The 20,765-nt window shown below is 42.7% G+C and overlaps 1 protein-coding gene across 1 annotated transcript in view; it reads right to left on the bottom strand.

The window, feature by feature from the left end:
- The window catches only part of FAM13A (family with sequence similarity 13, member A), a 133,279-nt gene that overhangs the window by 38,632 nt on the left and 73,882 nt on the right, over positions 1-20,765 (bottom strand). Inside the window, exons 7-8 of the mRNA XM_009893746.1 lie at positions 10,133-10,174; positions 666-694 (exon numbers count right to left, since the gene is read on the bottom strand). Coding sequence (XP_009892048.1) covers positions 666-694; positions 10,133-10,174 — 71 coding nt within the window. The remainder of the gene's footprint in view (positions 1-665; positions 695-10,132; positions 10,175-20,765) is intronic.

The following is a 20,765-nucleotide window of genomic DNA, read 5'->3' as shown; positions in this document are numbered from 1 at the left end:
CGTGAGCACTGCATAAAAGAAAAAAAGAAGAGAAAGTTAGATCTAATTACCACAATAAGGTCTTAAAAACCCTTGTTCTTTGCAGCACTAAGATTTAAAGGTCTGAGTTGTCTCAACAATTGCATCCGCATGCCACAAGCCTTCGCCTTAAGGAATTTTCTCTCCCATGGTGACGTGGAGCATTTTGACAATGCCAATATCCTCAAGAATTAATTTCCCTGTCACTCCCTTGCAGTTGGCCAAGGTATAACGGAACGTATTTCAACTTGAGCATGTTGCAGATTTTTTTGCTTTCTTCTGAGCTTTCTGCCACTGCAGGTTGTTTTAGCCTCATCACAGAAGTCCTTGCCTTTTGCAGCCAACTTGAAAATGTATACATTCTGAAAGGGGACTTAATATTTAAGAATCTTTAAATCTTAACAGAGGACAAAGGCAAACCACAAGCTTTGCATAGTTCTGCTGCTGCTCTCTGATATTCATGTTCTTTGCTTCACATTTTTAAAAATAAAATGTATGCTCTCTTCTTTCCCTTTTCCTTCAGTCTGTTTTCAGGCTCAGGAAGAGCTGACACAATTATAGTTGTCATCGCTTGCTGTTCAAAGCCCTTCTGAACAAGCTGACGTGCCACCTCACACAGCTGTCACTGCTCTCCTCCCTCTGCACAGGGCCAGATTCAACCTGGCCAAGCCGAGTCCTTTCCTGGCCCCTCTTCCCCCACGCTGACTTGGCTCTGCAGATAAGGTGACACTTTTTGCCTGTTCATCACTTTCGTGATCTTCTTTAAGTCAAGTAAGCTACAAGCCTAGGGGTTTCATTTGGATTTATCCCCGTACCAGCAAAGGAATTGGCTGTACGATGTCCTTCCGGCCAAAAGAGCCATTTATCGCCTTCAGTCTTTACCAGTTTCTCCCAAACCGTTTCAATGCAGAAGAACTAACAACAGCCGACTTCCCTTACTTAACCAAAGGTTTCCTCTCTGCTTCCCTTGAATATTTTGCATTTCCCCATACAGATCTAGTGCTAGCTACAAAGCTGCAGCACTCTCAGATGATAACCACTCTGTGGCTTTGCTGGGTTTGAGTGTCACTTGTGGCAGAGGGCAGGTGACAGAGGACAAGAAAGGTAAACGAGGGGCTGCTACAGCCAGTTCAATAAAACCAATGAAACAGCCTAACTCCTGTAGTGAAGTACAAACCCCACAAACACCCAGCTGCAAATCAGACTCGCAATACGCTTCAGCTTCCTTCGGCTGAGCCAGCGCGTTCACCTCGGTGTGCGTAAGGAAAGCAGTGTGCCCTAACTATGCATGCAGCCCTTCCTGTCCTGGTGTCACCCAGTACTCATCTCCAGCCTCGGCACAGGTCCCTGGAGCGGTGGCACAGCATGAAAACAGTCACAGATTTGCCAGTATGTCCCACGTTACCCGAGCAGCTGTGCCATTCAGATGATTTAATGAACAGAAGACATACAAGTATTACTGTATTTTTTATTATTATTATTATTATAATAATAATATGTGACATGCAAGTCACATGCAGACATTTCCATATAGGAAAAAAGAAATGCAAGATCTCCTTCTTCCCATACATAACATCTTGACTATTAATTACCGGATGGCTTTGCAATTCAAAGTGCACATTTCAAGCACCCTACTTGCTTTCCTGTTCACTTACATAAAATATTTGGCCTCTTCCCAGTTCCCTCTACTCTGCCCTGCTGAGGCCGCATCTGGAGTATTGTGTCCAGTTCTGGGCTCCCCAGTTCAAGAAAGACAGGGAACTGCTGGAGAAGGTCCAGCAAAGGGCTACAAAGATGATTAGGGGACTGGAGCATCTCTCTTATGAGGAAAGGCTGAGGGACTTGGGTCTCTTTAGTCTAGAGAAAAGAGGACTGAGGGGGGAATCTTATTAATGCTTCTCAATTCTTAAAGGGAGGATGCCAGAGGGATGGGAACAGTCTTTTTTCAGTGGTGCTCAGTGATAGAACAAGAGGTAACGGGCACAAACTTGAATATAGGAAGTTCTATCTAAGAATGAGGAGGAAGTTCTTCACTTTGAGGGCGGCAGAGCACTGGCACAGGCTGCCCCGAGAGGTGGTGGAGGCTCCCACTCTGGAGACATTCAAAACCCACCTGGACGCCGTCCTGTGCAACCTGCTGTAGGTGCCCCTGCTCTGGCAGGGGGGGGTGGGCTAGATGATCTCCAGAGGGCCCTTCCAACCCCGACCATTCTGTGATTCTGTGAAACTATTTTTTAAGACCTGGCCTCCCGTGGGAGATGAATTAGCAAGCAAGATGCTAGTGTGGCAGTCTAACCCACATTATAAGATACAATTCATGCGCTGGCTACCATTCCTACATATGTGGGAGTAAGTTAGTATTGTATCAACTTTCTGTAATATTTATATGCAATCCATACTGAGCGGGGGTGTCTTTCATATCACACCTTTCTTCTCTGTTTTTATGTTAGGAAAGTGGTTGTGGAGAGGGAGATAGGATTGTTTGGATTCTGTTGGTTTTTTTTTTTAAACTTCCCCAGGATGCAGGTATATCTACCCATCAGATGGCAGAAAATCTCAGGAAACAGCTCGTCCTTCTATTTCCAACAGGATTAATATCATGCAAAAATGGAAACTCCTGGTTCACACAGACCTAATGAAAGGCTAGATACTGTATGTGAGTAAGACTTCATGCTGTTAACTCCATCTGAGGTGTTCAAGGCCAACAGTCACTATCTGCAAACCACTCGCATCGTAACTGAAAACACACCAGCTTCTTTACACAAAAAGTAGTAAAAAGAAGAAAAAAAAAAAAGCTGAAAAAATATTTAAGTAAAATGCCAACAATTTTCATAACCCCCAATACATTCTGTAGTTGTCTAATTTTCAGTTGACTGTGTGCTTTACTTACACCAATTCAGTTTTAAGTCCATTAACCCTGCTAATTCATGACGCATATCTGCGTAACAGTTACTTTGTGGTATCTAGAAAAGCACTACTCAGACAACATAGATTCTGTTAGAAAGCCAGTAATAAGGTGATTTTCAAACTACTGACACATAACAAAGACATATGTATACAGCTATATGCCAGCTGAGTGGATGACTACAACATGAAGCTCTGACATGCTGATTTTATTATATTTCCCTTCTAAATATGTCTTCCTTGTATACGGCATATAACTTTATTCTTAGCCCAGTGATATTTTAATGCTCTTTTATTAGCCTGTTCTCAATAAGATGGAGACTTTAAATCCGAGTTTTTTCAGATACACTAAATTTCTTTTAATTCCACAATAGGTAGCTTTCGTTGCTGTTTCATTTTGAAGCGTAATTCAAATGTATTGCTAAATTGCTTGATTTACTCTGAACCAACTTTTTTTACATCAAGGAAGTTCACATCCAAAACAGAGAGCGGAGGGGAGAGAGTTACACAGTTGGTTTACGATTCAAGCCTGCCCAGGGACAGAGCAGGAGGTGCCGGAGCGTGTTAGCAAACTCAGGGAAAGGCACAGCCCTGTAAGGATTTCACAGCCCAGAAGAGCAATCAGGCAGGCGGGGCGCACCCTGCGGGGTTTTCCAAACTTCTTGGGTGGCAAAAGTCGCTCCGCTGTTGGATTTATGCTCCACGGAGCAGGCGAGGCAAGCCGTGCCCAGAAGAGCCCTCTTGGCATGCCCGCCTGCGCAGGCAGCTGCCTCGGAAGGGCTGCTTTGCTCAGTAAATCATCTGGACAACGGGAACTCATGTTCAGTTAATTATTTTCTCCTCACGTCTGCTCCATTTCACTGATACGTACAGTCAATTATCTCCACAGCTAGATTGTCTTTATTAAATTATGCAGCTGCTGCAGAGCACGCTGAGAAATGGTGACTTTCGACAGAAATTAAAGGTTCTCCGACGACGACAGAAAGCAGCAGGAGAGTGTCCCAGTGCTGGGAACTTTTACTTTCAGAGAGCCAGCCACAAAACCTGCATTAAAGTACACAGCTGTTTTAAGCGCTATACACTTCGGAACTGGCTTCTTATGACCCTTGTGCTTTTCCTTTTGGGAAGTCTGACCTCTAGCACTTCCTAGTGTTGTCTAACTAGTTTACCAAAGTCTTTTGCTCACTTTCAGAGGTGCCCCATCAGCTCTGGATAATGTCATGCTTCACACGTAAGGTAAACTCTTACTGTATGGCCTCTTCTCCCATTTCATTTCAACCTCAAGTATGGGAAGGTGGCATTTTCCACCATTTTCCACATTAAATCTCCCCTACCCCCCTAACTAGTACTTTAGGTTTAAAAGATATGCCCGGTAGTGAGAATGATCTCATGCAATACCTGCACCCTGTTTGGTCTGCACTGGGCATCTTGTGACAACAGGCAAATAACTGAGTTGGGTATTAAACCTCCCCTCCTGCTTTTTTCATTCAAGGCACTACTGAGCAAAATGTATTAGTGTCCAGGTATTAAAAGAGCAAAGTAAAAACGTCAGTCAGAGAAAACTGACTTATTGGCATAGTATTTTCCCAGATTGGGTTTTTATTTATGAAGCCAATGAATTAATTCCTGACCATACTTAATGGCCTAAATCATAAGCTATACTTGCAGACTGGAACTAAGGCCAATCATTGCTGAGTTTTATTACAATCCATTTGCTTCATTCAAGAAGCAAAGCTTTTTTTTTTCTCCATTTTTGTCTTTTTTTTTTTTTTTTTTTTTTTTAAGCCAAGCACAACAGTAAGAAAGCCTCAATAGATGCAAAAAAGTTTTTACCATTTTGCCATTCCAGGAAGATAGAGGATGTTTAAATGGCTTTGACATTTCGGATGGGAAATTTCTGAAGTCATGCCAAATATATTATTCCAACCTGTGACCTAGGAAATTCCTTTTTCATAGGTATTTATATAGTCTAAACACTGTTCACTCTCCACAACTGTTGCACACTGCAACACGCAATACTGCAGACTCGCATGGGATCTATTTTAAGACTACTTTATTTGACACACATTCCCCGAAGAGAAGAATTGTGTCTGCATACAAAATGAAAATAATGAGTTTAAAAATAAAGAGGTGTGCTCTTACTTACTGGGATGTCCTGTCACAGAGAGGACACGCTTTCAACATTTTCTCAGCACCTTCACACTTTCACGAACTCAGACCCAATTATACTTCCTTTAAATGTGCTCCATTATATTTGACACTACCATCTTACTACACAGAAAACTAACCCCAAGAAAAGCAACTGCCTTGTTTTCATCAGGATTCCTGCTGTTTTTCACTTGTGCCGGGATCACCCTGTGCGACGGCTGCACACTGACACCTACTGCTTGGCGCAGAGAGAACCCTGAAGGGAATTCATACACACCACCCAATTAAGCTCGATGAATTCGGGCAGCTGTGTCTGTGCAGGTTCCTCTACAGAGAAGGGAAATGCTCCTCTGGGGGCCTCAGACCCACACGTTAGCTGGACACCGCGAGCAGGGGCACCCAGCAGCCTGGTGTCTATTTTCTTTCAATGCTGATGTGACGCAGGACGTTCACATGCATCACACAACATAATCACAACTAGTAAATGGGCCCAGCACTCCTGTGGGCCCCAGGAGCTCTTACACCATGTCCCACACTGAGGAGGAAGTGCCCAGTGGGAAGGGGGCCAAGCAAACTTCTGAGCAGGCGAGAAATGTACAACAAGATTTTTTCAGGTTCTTCAGAAAATTGACCTGAGAACAAATACAGTAAAACACCTTAGCAAGTATCCTATAGGCTAAGAATACTTGACTTGCATTATATAAAAAGAGTTGTCTCAGATCACAACTGTTAAAAGGAGAAACAGTCAGCTGTACTGAATACTGCCAACAGGATATTAGTTCTTCAAAAGAAGAGAAGTACTAAAACAGGCGAAACTGTCCAATGCCTTGCGCTGCACGCACGGGGGAACTAATGCAATTTTTGGCATTGCTTGTGATGTCAGTTCTCATCCCAATCTCAGTTTAATGCTCAGCAAGTTAACAAGGAAGCTCCGCACTACAAAGCTTTTGCTTTTTTCCCCTGTAATATCACCCTGGTTTATCTCAGAATGTAATCATCAGGAAACTCCTCTGAAACCATCTACGTGACTAATGTCAAATCTAAAGCATATATGCCAGCACGAAGTATGTCTGCAGATTCCGTGTCTTCTAAAAACTCATTGCACACGTTGAGTAGAAGTATGCTTACAGGGAATTGCCGTTGCCAGATGCTGCTTCATTACCTGAAACTGCACACTGTTTCTCAGTACTGATTACTCAGTACAGCTGGCATGCACAGTCTTATTACAGAATTATACAAGGACCAGTGCTACAAATTTTTAAGCAAATCTCAACTCCTTTTACCACAAGGTTTCGTTACAAAAGGTTTTGGAACATAAATGCCCTTCAGGCACGACTCCCTAGAACAATCAATCACCCAGCAAGGTTTTCCTCTTCTTTTAACAGCGCAGAAATCTCCTTGGCTGGTATTGAGCACAGCTGAGTCAACAAATTGTCTTACCAAGGAGTACATAGAGGGAGTGGATAACCCTGGTTAGCAGCAGGTGAATGGATTCAAACCCCAGATCTCACAAACTGGTCAAGCACACCTCATCCTTGCAATGCCCAACAAAAGAGGGCTCCAGCTACAACTAATTTTCTGTCCAAATTTATTCATAGCCTGTTTGTACACATTTTCCCTTGCATCAGGTATTGTTACTTAACATAAACAATCTTTCCCCTCTGGCTAAAACCCAGAGGGAATATGTGTTCTCTGGTTCATTTCTTATGGTAAATAAAACTTCCCTGCTCTTTTCTTCATCTTGTAGCAGGGTCTGCCCACTTCTTTAATCATCTTCACAAATCTAATGCCATTTGAACATGAGTTACTGAAACTGTATGAGGCCTCATCTGACACTTGTACAAAGACAACCATCAGTATACTGAAAATACTTCACTTTATATGTCCACCCTCAAGTGGATATACTTCAACTTGAATATTTTCATCCCACGCCTCCCTTCCATCCCTCCACAAACAAGTATGTCCATGTCCTTTTCTTCCCTGGTGTTTTCATATGCAAGAAACTCCCCTTTCATGTCATGGATTTTCATTATTAGTCCTGAGATGTATGACTTTATTACCTATGTTATTATTTTTCCTCCCGTATCTTATATTTCATGTTTATCTTTATATATATCTGTATCTACCTCAATCATCCTATATCATATCTCAATGTCATGTATTTTCCTGCAGAGGACACCCCCCTCCCATTCACCCCTCCTAAATTTCTGCTAGAAGCCAAATTCACGAGCATGATTCTATTTTATCATGCCAGTGACTATGAAAGAAAAAAAGCCCATGACACTTAAGGAGCTTCACTAGCAATCTCCTTCCTCTCCTACCAGCAATACCTATAGGTCTCAATCCCCTCCCTACCCATCTTTAAGCTCGAGTACTAATGCCCATTATCTCCATACAGATGGCATGATATAAAGCATTTTGCTGACATCGGATGGATTAGGTATACTCCTTTTCTTCCTCTCTCTGGGAAGTCTTATAAAAAATAATTTGGTTGTACCGGTATCACCTCTCTTGACAAACCTATGTCACACTTTGTCTCATTTACTACTTACCCTCGTACTATTAATGACTGTGTATTCCCTTACAGAGCAGCAGTGGTAATTAATTCTGTACTTGGTCATGACTGGCCCTATGTCTAAAGAAAAAACAAACAAACAAACAAATCCAGAATCCAAAATCAGTGCCATTTTAGGAAATAGTGTACTGGTGGCATTCTGACAGTTTGACTTGAAGTTAAGACCTTGAGCATTTGCCTTATTGTTAAAAATAACATCCAGGGAAACATCTCCATTGCTAGCTGGCATGGTACAGCACTGAAGAATCAAGTCTCTGGTTTGATCCAACCAAAACTGGTTTATGGAGGCACACAATGCTCCTTCAGTCTGTCAAAAGCCAAGTATTATGTAGCGTTTGGAAGCTAAAGAGCTTGTTTCCATTTAATTAACTTGTTGCACAATTATCCATATGGAACTGCTGTATAAATGCAGCAGCGACTGCTCTGTATATACACATTCATGATTCACTTGAAGGATTACCCCAACAGTCTTTCAAACTATGCAAGTGTGGCTGGTAGCAATACAAATAAATTTGACCATCAGACGGCTAACGCCTTCCTTTTCCACGGTGTGAAACACAATTCCTACATATGTCACACACAGTTCTGGGGCAACAATTAGAACATTCAAAGTTGCACAGAAAAAACTGGCCACCCACTCAAGTTCTCAGTTGTTGAAGCACCATGAATTGCCCAGCCAGCACCAGCTCTCCTGCCAAATTAACTGCACTTGGCAACTGACCTCAGGAGCACACATTTTTGATGTGTGATAAATAGCAGCAAGACTTACAAGCTGTTAGCTTTATTTACAAGCAATTGTGTCTCAGCAGTGTTACAAAAGACACAACCTTGGCACGAAGCCTTATGTTGCAAGGTGTGCTGCTCCCTCTCTGCCCCTACTAGCCATTTCTTAACTTCCCAACTATGTGTTTATTCCGGACTGTTCCCTTCCTATTTGCAAGACACATTCCCATGGAAAGCAATCCCTTCATTCCAATGGACATACTCATGCTTTGTTCCTATCAAAATATGCCCACATCTCTGTTTAAAATTTCCAAACTTGCATCCTCCCTCTCAGAAATGTCCTGCTTTGACACCAGTTTCCTCAGGTCCGCTCCTCGTTCCCCATCTCCTCAGCAATCCTGACAAGGTCAGCTGAAGAGAATCTCCTTCCTGGATCATCTTTCCACAACCCGTGAAAGGGCTTGGAAGGACAGTTTAAAGCAGCAAGACAAACGGAAATGTAATGAAAGCCTACGATCATTTGAAGGTCACATCTAGCCAGAAAGGAAAAGAAAGAGGGGGGGCTATTTTCAATGGAAAGACCGAACAAGGATTCAAACTGGGGAAAACTTGTAACTGGGGAGTGTATGCAGCTACAAAATAATCTGCCAAAGGAAAAAGCAGAACCTCCCCAGACAGCTTGGAGCTTTTGGAGCACAGACTAGGCAACATCTGCACAAATACACTGCAGGGAACGATGGTGAATCTACAGGAAAGCAGACAAGACCATGCAACCAGGCTAGTCCACGAACTATTCCATGAATAGTTCACTGACCCACGTTTCTGCACAGTTTTAATGCAAGTCTCCACATTAAGAGTATGCATGAAACGTACACTTTCTGTAGTTTGTTAGAAAAATTCTCTGTGAAAAAAAACAAGCTACAAATAGGAATACATGCGAAAGAATTAACAAATTGAAGAGATCACTGTAAGGATTCCAAATATCACTGGTCTCACAAAAAGCACCACAGGGATTTCTTTTTATTTGTTTAAACTCCACGGAGATCAAAGAACCCAATTATAATATCTGGCCCTTCCTCCTCTGCGGCCCTTCACTGTTAATTGCCCTGGCTCCTGTTCTTCCACTAAGTATAAACGAAAGCACTGGAATTGAGCCTGCTACTGAAGCAAGTGCAGCAAACTTTCCCTGATGTCAACAGAATTAGGCCACTTTTACAAGCAGTGACTTTGCCCTCCAGTTGGCAAAACAAGAAAAAAGCAGTTTGTTCAAATGCGGCGTGAGGGCCATTCCCTGCAGACAGGCACGCTGGGGACCCAGGCTCTCTCCTGCTTTTCCGAGGAGCAGTCGCCGCATGGGCCGCTGACTCACCATCTGGTTCCTGGTTTCTTTCTGAGCTGCACACACTGCCAGTTCCTCAAAGCTTGTGGCAGAAATCTCTCCTGTGCCCACTGATTATAAGCTATTCATGATGGGTATCTAAGCTACATAATGAACCGAAGAAAAGAGGAAACAAATGTCCATCTTCTAATTAAGAATTTACAAGACTGGCATTAAACCCTGAGCTTAAATACAAAAAAAATTCAACAGAGTTTATATCTCTGAAGACTCATTCATCCCACTAGCTGAGCAATAATTACAAACTTAACATTAATCTTCAGTTTGATTACAGTCTGTTCAACATCTCCGGCATCACTTCCCGCATTTAGTTTCAATAACAAGTCAATCCCACACAGAAAAATAAATTAAAACAATTGAGTAAATACCTCACATAGAAGGGTGACATAGGCCGCTCATCTTCTTGGGAGCTAAAAACAAAACATATTTTTTAAAGTTAGTATGCAGCTCTGTCTTGTATTTGCAGTTCATTTACAGCAAGATACTCAAGAAGTAGAGACAACAAAAGTGAAACAGTACACCTGTTACAGATGTAATGCTTATGGCCTGTTTTGTCCTCTGGTTGTACTCATGGAAGAGCTCTAAGTTACATTCCTTAAATCCTGAGAATCCAACTCATTTCTCAGTGTCCACACATGTGGTGTAACAGATCTCCTGCTAGATGGCCAGGAGTCACGCCGGGTCTGCAGTGGTGCCAGGACTATTCCCATAGCAACAATAAAGTATTTTGCCAGCAAAACCACCAGAGCCTTTTGGCATCTGCTGTTCCAGAATTAAACCACCTGCCTGTTAAAGCTAAAGTTGAGAAAAAAAAAAAAAAAGACGTCTTGAGAGACCAAAGAAACGGCCACGGGTATATGCATGAGGATAGGAATTCCCCGGTTTTATCGCTCCTGCAGAAAGCCGATTTGACTATGCTGAAATCTCCCTAGGCTTGAGATCAAGGGCTGCCATCGGCTACCGTGGAGTTCCCCTGGCATAATGGTGTTTCAGTGGTCAACTGACCTCGTCCAAACATAACTACCTGGTGTGTGGCCGATCAGTTCCCCGATCCAGCTCATCGTGCCTGTGCTGGCACGAGGGTAAGAATGAGCTGTTGGGGAGCTGAAGCTTAAAGGTGTGGTGAACTGATGGTTTAAGTCAAGTTAAGACCGTGCCACTGTAAGAAGGGGTTCAAACAAGTTTCACGTAGTCATTCCAATCAGATAAATGGTCAGCCTTGAAGGGCATTTAAGCCTTGTAACTCTCCAGAGAAGGACACTCATCTTCCTCCAAGCATGCAGGAAACACCACTGAGGTTGATTTGTCCCCAAGGGACTTTTAATTGGGTCTGCTGAAGAGCACAGCAAGCTCGGCAGAAAAGATGGGAAGCTGCATAAATTACTTTAAACAAAAGGAGAAAGGATAACGATCTCACAGGCGCTGGAAAGCAAGCACTTTCCTGCTGCTTTCCTGCTCTTCTAGCAGCCTGGGACTGTGCCAGCACTCAGCAACTTGCCACAGGTACTCAGCCACAGGTCCCAGGGCACAGCCACACTGTGAAGGCATCCATCGCTTTTGAGCTTCTTCAGAAGATGAGAGTATATGGGAGAACTCTCTGGGTAAGGTGAGCTCAGCTTCAACCTCAAGTCACTTGGGGGCTTTGATCGCCCTGACCCCCCAACCAACTTTCAACAGGGACCTGAAGTAGAACAAGCCAGAACAACTTTTGAAAACCAAGCCCAAGTTCACTCATCTATTCAGTTTTGAAGGATTTTATTTATCGGTTTATAGAAGCGTCTCTAAGCTCAAAATAAAGGGGGAGGGAACATCTCAGTGGGTTTTGTAGCTAGGAGAACAAATACTCACAGGTACCTTTTGCAGCTTCCATTGAAGCCAGCAGGAAGCTCCCTCAGCAAGATGAGCTGAAACTGGCCCGCAGCCAGGTAAGCACCCTGCTCACACTGAATATAGCCAGAGGCAGATTTCGCTGTGGCTCATTTCAAACCCAGCCAATGTCATAACAGATCCACAAATACGAACACCAAATTCATCTAGGGGGCAGGAGCATGAGGGAGGAGGCAGGATGCAAGGGAGTCAGAAAGGCCAGGAAAGCGGACAAACAGACAGATGAGCAAGCTGATGTGTCAGAAAAAAATCACAGCGGTTCAATTCTGCATCATTTCGACCCCCCTACAGTACACAGAGATTTATAAAGAGACAACTACAGACATCTACAGAAAAGACCTTCCAGCACGTCATTCGGGAAGCCCAAAATCCTGATTGAAGGTTAACACAAAATACCACGGACTGGAAGGAAGAGAAGCTGCTTCTGAAATCAGCGCTGTCTGCCAAAACTCACATCGCCCCTGTAATGCAACAGTGACCGGGCAGTTTTCGGTGGCTCCCCAAGAAGACTGGGAGGACGGCTGCTACGGGAAACTTTGCTGCCACTTCCACAAGCCTGACTTCAGCTGCTGGAGCAAGCTGCAGTCGGCTGCTGCTGCGGGAGCACTAAACGCCGCTGTCACCCTCCTCCCAGACCCGGCCCGCGCAAGGAGCAGTGCAAAGCAGGCTGACAGCACCTGCCTGCATCCAGGTAGGTAACGCAGCTGCCTTCGTGTGGACTGAGGTAAACATCACCTGAAGGGTCTTTGGGAGAAACTGCTACGGCTTTGAGACAGCCTAGAAAGAAGTGGAGGGAAAAATGGAAGTGCCCGTTGTTGTGCTTCCCAGAAGATGACCTGCAACAAAGGCACGGGTAAGAACCTCTGCCAGGTGCAGGCTCCCTCCCCTGATGTCATGCAGTCTCTCAGCTTGCATGCATGGTATCTCTTTATTTAGCATTTACAGAATATAATTAGTTTTTTTAAAAAGTGGAAAGAAGCTACTTTAAACTCACAAAGCTGTTAGTAAAGTTTTTGCTACATTGAGTTCATTACGTTAACAGCTGTACTTGGAATCTCAATGCACACAAGTCCCAATGGAGCACACAAAACATAAAAAATGTTTTCTCATGTAAAGTTCACAGTGGCATCAACATTTCTGTGCATCAATGCAACTTCAAATGACAACACCAAATGCTGCTTTGTGTACAAGTGGCAGTTGCCAAAGCCACACCAAACATGCTTTCTTTTCCATCATAAAAACCCTTCCTCATCTCAGGTTATGTAATTAACTTCCAAGTCAGAGAAGCACAATGATACTGAAAAAGCCCAAATAACTTATATTCATACTCCCATGAGTTGCTTTGACAGATCATATGGGAAAGTAGTATTCAGCAGGGACTCTGAAATCTCTTGCATTTCCTTCCTTTTCTTCCACAGCAAGTACAACCACTGCTCCACAAGTTCAAGCAAGTTTTATATCTGTACAAGAAAATCCATTATCCACTCATACAGAGTAACTCAGGAGAAACGAAAACTTTAAAAACATTAGCTGGGAATGGGGGAGAAAGAAATCAGAAACCAAATACCAGTTTCATTTAGATCATCACATTTCAAAATTTCACACAGTCAATAATTGTAGCTGTGCATAACCTCTCATATCCAATAGTGCTTTGTAGTTTTACACATGCAGCACTGATCAGTAGCCACGTCTGGGATGAAGAGCTCCAAGCTAACTAGTACAAAATCCAGACTTTTGAGAAAACCATAAAAATCTTTTAACTTTAAAAAGATCTCCTGCACCTGAGTAAAGCACATTATCCATTTTCCCCTAATCATTAAAAACAACGTATCCCAAACATCTTTACCTAACTTCATGCAGCGTAGTCAACTCATCTGTGCAAGCTGAAGGACGTGAGCTGTATAAGTTACGAACAGATTTAAACCAGCTATTTCACATAATTCACAATCCTTTAAATTGATGTGGGACCACCAAGCCCTGCTGCAATCACTTAGTGCACAAGGATTCCATTTTGATTAAAATGCTTTAGGAAAGAATGAATTCTTCGTGTTGTAAGGTAATAAACTGATGTGCTCCTATTATACACACAAGCACAGATTAGTTTAAGGGAAGAAATGAAAACTGTGTGTGAGAAGTTTTAAACCTGCGTATACCTAATCACATGGTTTCGGATATAACAGAGACAGGCAAGCAAGAACAATGTACACGATATGAATCATAAATGATCATCAGTTGCTATTACACAATAAACCGACTAGAAATTGGTTTAAAACCTTCCACACAGGATTCTTTGTCACTATCGCTCACACTATTCTGATTAAACAACTGCTTACTTATTTTTAAACCACCTTGTATCGAAGGGTTTATTAGCATTGCTAGGAAGCCCTTTCTATCATGTATCGTTTCAAAAGAAAATGCTAGAAAAGCCATTAAGGTATGTTTAACATTTAACTGTACTGTACTCGGACTGCATAATTCCTCTTTGGTTAAAGGAGCATAGGACCCTTCCAGAAAGAAAGGAAAGCCTAATAGGTGGCACAGTGACCTAGCAAACTAAGTCAGCCATCCACAGCATGGAGGGGACAAGTCATTCCGATGTGCATCTCTTATATAGTTTAAATTCCTACCTTGCCCAGCAAAGAATATCCATTAGGTGAGCAGGTTTTGTAGTAAATTAGGTGGTTGGGGATTTTTTGTTGGGGTTTTTTTGTTGGTTGGTTTGTTTTTTTTATACCATCACAGGTTTGTCCAGCTTTATACATGCTTTATGGCCAGAAAGCACTGAAACGATGAAATAACTTAAAAAAAATAAATTGGTTATGTATTCAACTATCACCAATTACCTGGCCAAGCAGGTGAGTACAAAATAGAGCAGTCCCTTTCTTCTCAGACATATACATAGTTCCCCTAAGAGAAGGAATTAAACAGAAATGAATGGCTCTTTCATGCAATACTTGGGAGAGCGATTTCTCACACTCCTAAAGAACACCTAAGCATCTGATCACTTCCTTCTCGCTAAAAACCAAAACAAATATCAGCCAAACTGAAAAAAACTTGTTCTCTTTATTTTATGACTAAAGAAGTAACATTGTTATGTTTGTGACCTCCACTGAGCTAATGACAAAGTCTGTCAGGCTGGAAGGAACACCAGTATTGCCCACCAGTTAGTTTAGCACACCTTCGGATTTTCAGGCACATGTATTTTACAGCATTTATGCAATGCATCCTTTCTGTCTCTAAAGAAGGAAACAGGAAAGCCTGGGTGAAGCCTAACTGTTCAATGATGTATTTCCATTACAGAACCATAGTTGCCTTTTTTTCCCTCCCCCTCTTGCAACAGGAATGTTACAGGCAACTGTTCAGCCATCACATTCTCAAATATGCAGTAATGGTTTCCCTTTTTTTTTTTGTATGTCTCATCTTGCCCTTCAGAAAAAATAAAGGAGCTGCTGAGCTAGTTCCAGAGCTGAAGCTGTAAAACATCCATTTAGATGGAGAGTTCCCAATTTATTTACATGCATATGGAATACCCCATATGGTATATGGACACCCCAGGTCAGGGGGATGCCTCAGGGTGCTTCCCCCTTGTTTTCTTTGCACTTAATTATCAGCAGTCCTTCTGTCCTGGCTTGCTGGCACTGGAATCTCCATTGTAAAGCTACTGCTGCTTTCCTACTCCACACCTCTTTTCAAAAGTTAAAAGGGACATTTAGTCTATTAAATAAATAATAATAAAAAAAAAGTTGTGGGTTTTTTTTGTTTTTTTTGTTTTTACAATCATGAAAATGTACTTTGACACAAGTGTCAACATTTTGCACCAGAGATGAAGGGTCTAGACACTGGCAGGGTCACACTGCTCAGCCAAGGTCATGTTTTCCTAATGCCTTGCCACAAGCTTTATTTGTTCTGACCTCAAAAGTTAGATAAGGAAATGGCTTGCTTTCTATTCCGCCACAGATATTCTGGACTTCAAAAGAAATAAATTATTTTTTTAGTGAGAATACTTTTTTCAGGCAATGGGATTGCTGCTTCTAATTTTAATGCAATCAAACTAAAAGGCATTGAAAATTCACTTGCGTCAAACTACTAACAATACCAAAAGTTAATGCAGCTTTTGGGGGCAGGAGAAGGGAGACTAAGCTTGGGTGAAGACTTCGAAGCTACCTCCCTCTTGTTTTCCTCTCACCATTTAGAACCACCGTGCCACCTTGGATTAACAGACATGCCATTTTTGCTATTGCAGGGGATTTTAACGACACTGTTTACTTATTCTGACATTCAGCATTAACAACACCAAAAACACCTTCAAGGAAGCCTCAATTTTGAGGCCACAGTAGTGCTTTTTGCTGAGTATCTTGTCTTATTCACAAATTTTTAAGCACTTCTCCCCCCACCCCCGGCAAGTCATTTCCCCGTAAAAGTTATTTCAAGCTTGCGACAAATGCAAGATTGAAACTGCTCATGAAAATTTATTACATACTTATTTTCTCAGTAGAGTGATTTACTCATAGTTTGCGCTTCACAGCAGTGGGTAAAAGGTAATGTTTTTGCAAATGAGAAATAGCAGACAATATGAGCGTCTTCCTTCAAGTAAAGCAAGACTATTGAAGTATGTTATGCAAAAGAAGAAAAAATAATACTAACCTTGATGCAAGAGTAACGATAAATTTAATCTAACACGATAACACTGTGGTGACACAATGGTCATCATTAAAAGTCAGCACTTACCATCAATTGTTGAGCAATGCCACCCTTGCTCTATACGCTTAATCAGAAGGGCAAGGAGGAATGCACAATATAGTAACTGTCTAAGAAAAAAACGTTTAACAGCTATTTCTCTGTGAGAGTTACTTCCATGCAAACATTTGCATTTTCCCCCGAAGACTTTCACAGTCAAAACCATAACATGTCATTTCAGATATTTATCTCCAGTCTTCACAACAGTTACACTTACACCTAACCATGCTTACCACTGAAACCAAGTTCAGCCCATGCTTAAGTACCTGCGTAAGCTACTCACCAAAGGAGCCACATGTCAAAATACTAGGTGGACAACTCGGCTTCTTTATTCTGAACTCACATAGTACGCAAAATATCTCCAATATCTTGGGCAGAGAGGATTGGTATTGGTTCAAATATTAATCTCCAAGGATCCCGCCATTCTCCCCAAAGCTGCGCCTTTAGCAGTGTTTTTTGTAAAGGTCTCTCAACTAAGTTGTGTCTTAAGCCTGCGAGATCACAGTGTGCAGCAATGTAACTGCGGGACCGCAGGAAGGGATCTCTTTAGGGGAGAGTTCCCTATCAGCCTTCCAAAAGCATGAGCTTCTGTGTCCTATTTTATCCAGCATTCAAAATGCCAATACTACTATATCATAGAGATAAGCCGTGGTGAATACAAAGGATCACTCTGTCCCACATCTGAGGAGCATGTACTATTTCTTGTTCTATTTTCCACAGCCAAGATTAGGGCATAAGTATCCAAGCCCAGAGCAGGAGCCTTTTAATTCTAGGAAACACTGATGTACAGCACGACCATACACATTGGGAATATACTGCATTATTCACAGGCGTAACTGCACAGGCTGTGTGTGAGGGGGCACTGAGACTGAGGCATGTTGCCTGAACGGGAAAAAAAAAAATACACTGAAGCCTTTTTGCACACCTCCTCTCACTTCAAAGCCACACCAGGGAAGTACAGGCTATCCCATGGCAAGCTGAAATAAGCAGAACTTCTCGCTGATTAAATGCACTGTGAGTGAGAGGCTGATTTTTCATTTATATTAACCTATCTGAATCTACTGGAACCCTTGACAGCATAATTTTGTATAATTATTTTCTACTCACTATCCTCCTGGATTGCAAATATGTTTATCTTTTATAAAATGACGTCAATGTTAAACAGCTTGCTTTTGTTGTTCTGCTTCTTAAACTAGTTGGGGCTTATTATGAAAGACAGGGCAGTGTCTTTTCTTCTACTTGTGGTTTGGCAGTAGTCCTCACTAGGATAAAACTAGAAAATGGGTCGGAAAGAGGCGGAATGAATGTACCAGCCAAAGTCTCACCTCTTCTCAGAATTTAACAGTGTGTAGTTGCATAATGCACACATACCTGTTGCATTATAATGGTGAAGAACTGTTACTAGGTAACCAGCAATTTCGATTTCAGGATTGTTTGTTAAAAGCTTGCACGCTTCAAATAAAGTTATCTAAGAGCCCAGTTTTTAGGTAAATACTCATATTTTCTTGCTTAATCAGGTGGATACACTGGGGCAAACACCACAGAAAATTTCCACATTAATTTCTGCTTTTAGTCAGAGCCTTTCCCCCCTCCCCAGCCCCAGTGGTACCCAGGAAGAGCCTTCCTCAGGCTCCTACAGCCCTCACGTCACAGCTGTGACAAGACAGGGTACCCACCTGGGCATCAAATGTGAGCCTGGAAGGCCAAAAATTCACATAGCATTTTGTAATAGGCTACGACTATGACTTGAGGAAGATGGGAACCACAGGTTTGAATTTCTCTTTATTCCTCCACCAGAAAAAAAGAAAAACCAAAAGCAAATCAATCAAACAAAATCAGGTACGAGTTCCCTCCAACCTCAGAGAACATACTTCACATACATATTCCAGAACATACTTCAGAAGGGCTTGTCACGTACTCCCCGTACCTTGGATAGAAAGTGATAACAAGGTCCAAAGGATCAAACTTATTTATGATACAACTTTACATGCACAAGTGCTCACTAATCTGTTGAAGAGAACACAGCGGCCATTCCAAAAAAAGAAGAAAGTGCGGTGGTATACAAATAGTGTTCTCAGACTAAAATACTCGGTATTTGTGAAAGACCCCAAGCAAACAAACCAGTAAGGTAAATAAAACATGACTATGACTGCAAGTGAGATAGCCCATGCAGACAGCTGCTGCTGGACAGGTTAGAAACAGATCGGTCACACTCCCTACTTCTATTAGATGCACTTTCTAAACATATTTGTGACAGCTTCACTCTACCTCTCCCTTGATTTGTTCCAGCAAAGTGCAAAGCCAGAGAGAGGCCACTGATCACAAACAAGGCCCGAGCGTGTACCTGCCTTTCTTATCTCCTACAGAAACTGGCAGATGCGATTGGCAAAGGCGGCCGCCACAGGTTTCAGCTTCGCACAGCTTTTGCTAAATCTGCAATAGACTGAGCTGGAATAAATGAATTAAAACATATACTAACAGCATTAGTAATGCTCTAACTAGGAATTTAGGTTATTAAAGTAAGCTAATGCTATTCAGAAAACATGTTAGCCTATTAGCAATGGAAAAGACAATTACTGGTAGATAGGTTGTTGGAAAATTAGTAATGCAACCCGTGTGACATTCACAGGTACCTTTTACAGTGCTTGGGCAATACAGTACCTATTGCAGTGGAGGGTTCAATACATTTGGCCTTCTACCTCTTCCCATGCAATGAAACACAACCCTGATGTCCCCATTGTCACTCCCTCGCAGCCAGCCACCATATCCCATCATGTGCCATTCCACAGACATCTATATATAGAATAAAATGACACTGTAGAGTGCATATGGCTCTATGCAAGCACATCATACAATTTTTAGGAAGACAAACTCACAGTTTACAGATGCCTTGGTAGATACAATACTTTGCCACTCTAGTGACAAATGTTATTTAAATGTCGGAGCTTCTCAAACACAGCCTTTCTCCCTCTCCCAAGTTTTACACACCAGCCACACAGAGATGCGTTCCTGTCGCTTCAGCATAGGAGGGTTCCCGTGGCAGGTGTACCACGGGCAGCTTGTGGCCCAAACAGAGCACAGAGTGGGGCACCTGCAGGAGACGGGCACGAGGGAGTTTAGCTGCCCAGGAAGGGAACCAAGAGTGATCATTGCGGGCCGCTCATTCGCTTTCCTGAGAGGGGAAGACGGATGCCACAGTAAAGGGATCTTGGAGTCTGTGCTTGTTTGCCCCGAGGTCCAGAGAAAATTAGGTGCTAAAAGTATAGCATATACATCCTAACAATAGATCAAGGAGATGGAAAAAAAGCCAGAATTTCGTGAATCTTTATTTTTTTTTTTTAACTGCAAAGCTCAAACAATTCTGTGCCACGCTCAAAGTTTAATGGGAATTTGAAGAAAAATCTTCAGTTTTAAAGTATGGAGCAGATGTCCAACTGTTCGAGAGTTAATCCTTGCAACAACAAAAACCAAGAGTCTAATTAGAGCTACTCTGTGAAACCTATCTTCCCCTGGGGTAAACAGTGAAGAGTGCAATAACAACCACTTGGTCTGACTGCTGCTATGACAGTCACAGATCCTCGGGAACACAAAAAGGTTAAAAATATTACGTGAGACTTGTCCTTCAAATAGGAACGATGCACTATGACTACTTCTTTAAGACATTCAAACTGCATTTCTGTTTCGCTGCAGTCATCAACATGGAACCCCATGGCTGCATTACTGCAAAAGAGACTTCCTCCACACCTATCTGCAGAGGACCCCGCGCTTTGTCAAGGCAATGACAGTTTGGGCAGCGATTTCAGTCACTACTTCATCGCGTCCAAGCAAGCAGCAACTCCGCAGCTTCTGCTGAAACAGCACCACCACACTGCTGAAATAGCACACTAAATTGCTTATTTACTGTTTCGTAGATTACATAAAGATTGATATTCAGCCCATTCAAAGAAGGCTAAGGAGGTACGGAGTGCGCGATGTGGAGAACAGAAAGACCAATCAAAAAAAGAAAAAAAAGAAATTAATGACTTGGTAAGAGGTTTATGTACACACCCCCCACCACCCCCACCCCAGTGGGTCTGTGCACTGCCATTTCAGAAGCCTGGCTGCAGTTGTCCCTGCCATAGCGTGGCAGGAGCACACGCCAGCACAGGTACGGACTCCCAGCCGGTGCTGAAGGGAGGTGTGTCTCGACATCCTGGAAACAAAACAGCCCCTTTTTCTTCCGAAAACTAAACCTCTGCCCACGCCGCTGCAGAGGCAGACCACGCCGGGCGTGTAAGCAGAGAGCCATGGGAGGGGTGTGCACAGGGGTAAGCCCGCCCGGGCTCCCTTACCGCAGTACAGCCCCCGCTGCAGCCAAGCGGCGGGAGGGAGAGGTTC

The sequence above is a fragment of the Charadrius vociferus genome, unplaced genomic scaffold (genome assembly GCF_000708025.1).
Source record: "Charadrius vociferus isolate BGI_N301 unplaced genomic scaffold, ASM70802v2 scaffold59, whole genome shotgun sequence".
Lineage (NCBI taxonomy): Eukaryota > Metazoa > Chordata > Aves > Charadriiformes > Charadriidae > Charadrius > Charadrius vociferus.
Note: the sequence above shows the minus strand (reverse complement) of the source record. Positions and strands in the feature narration are given on the sequence as shown.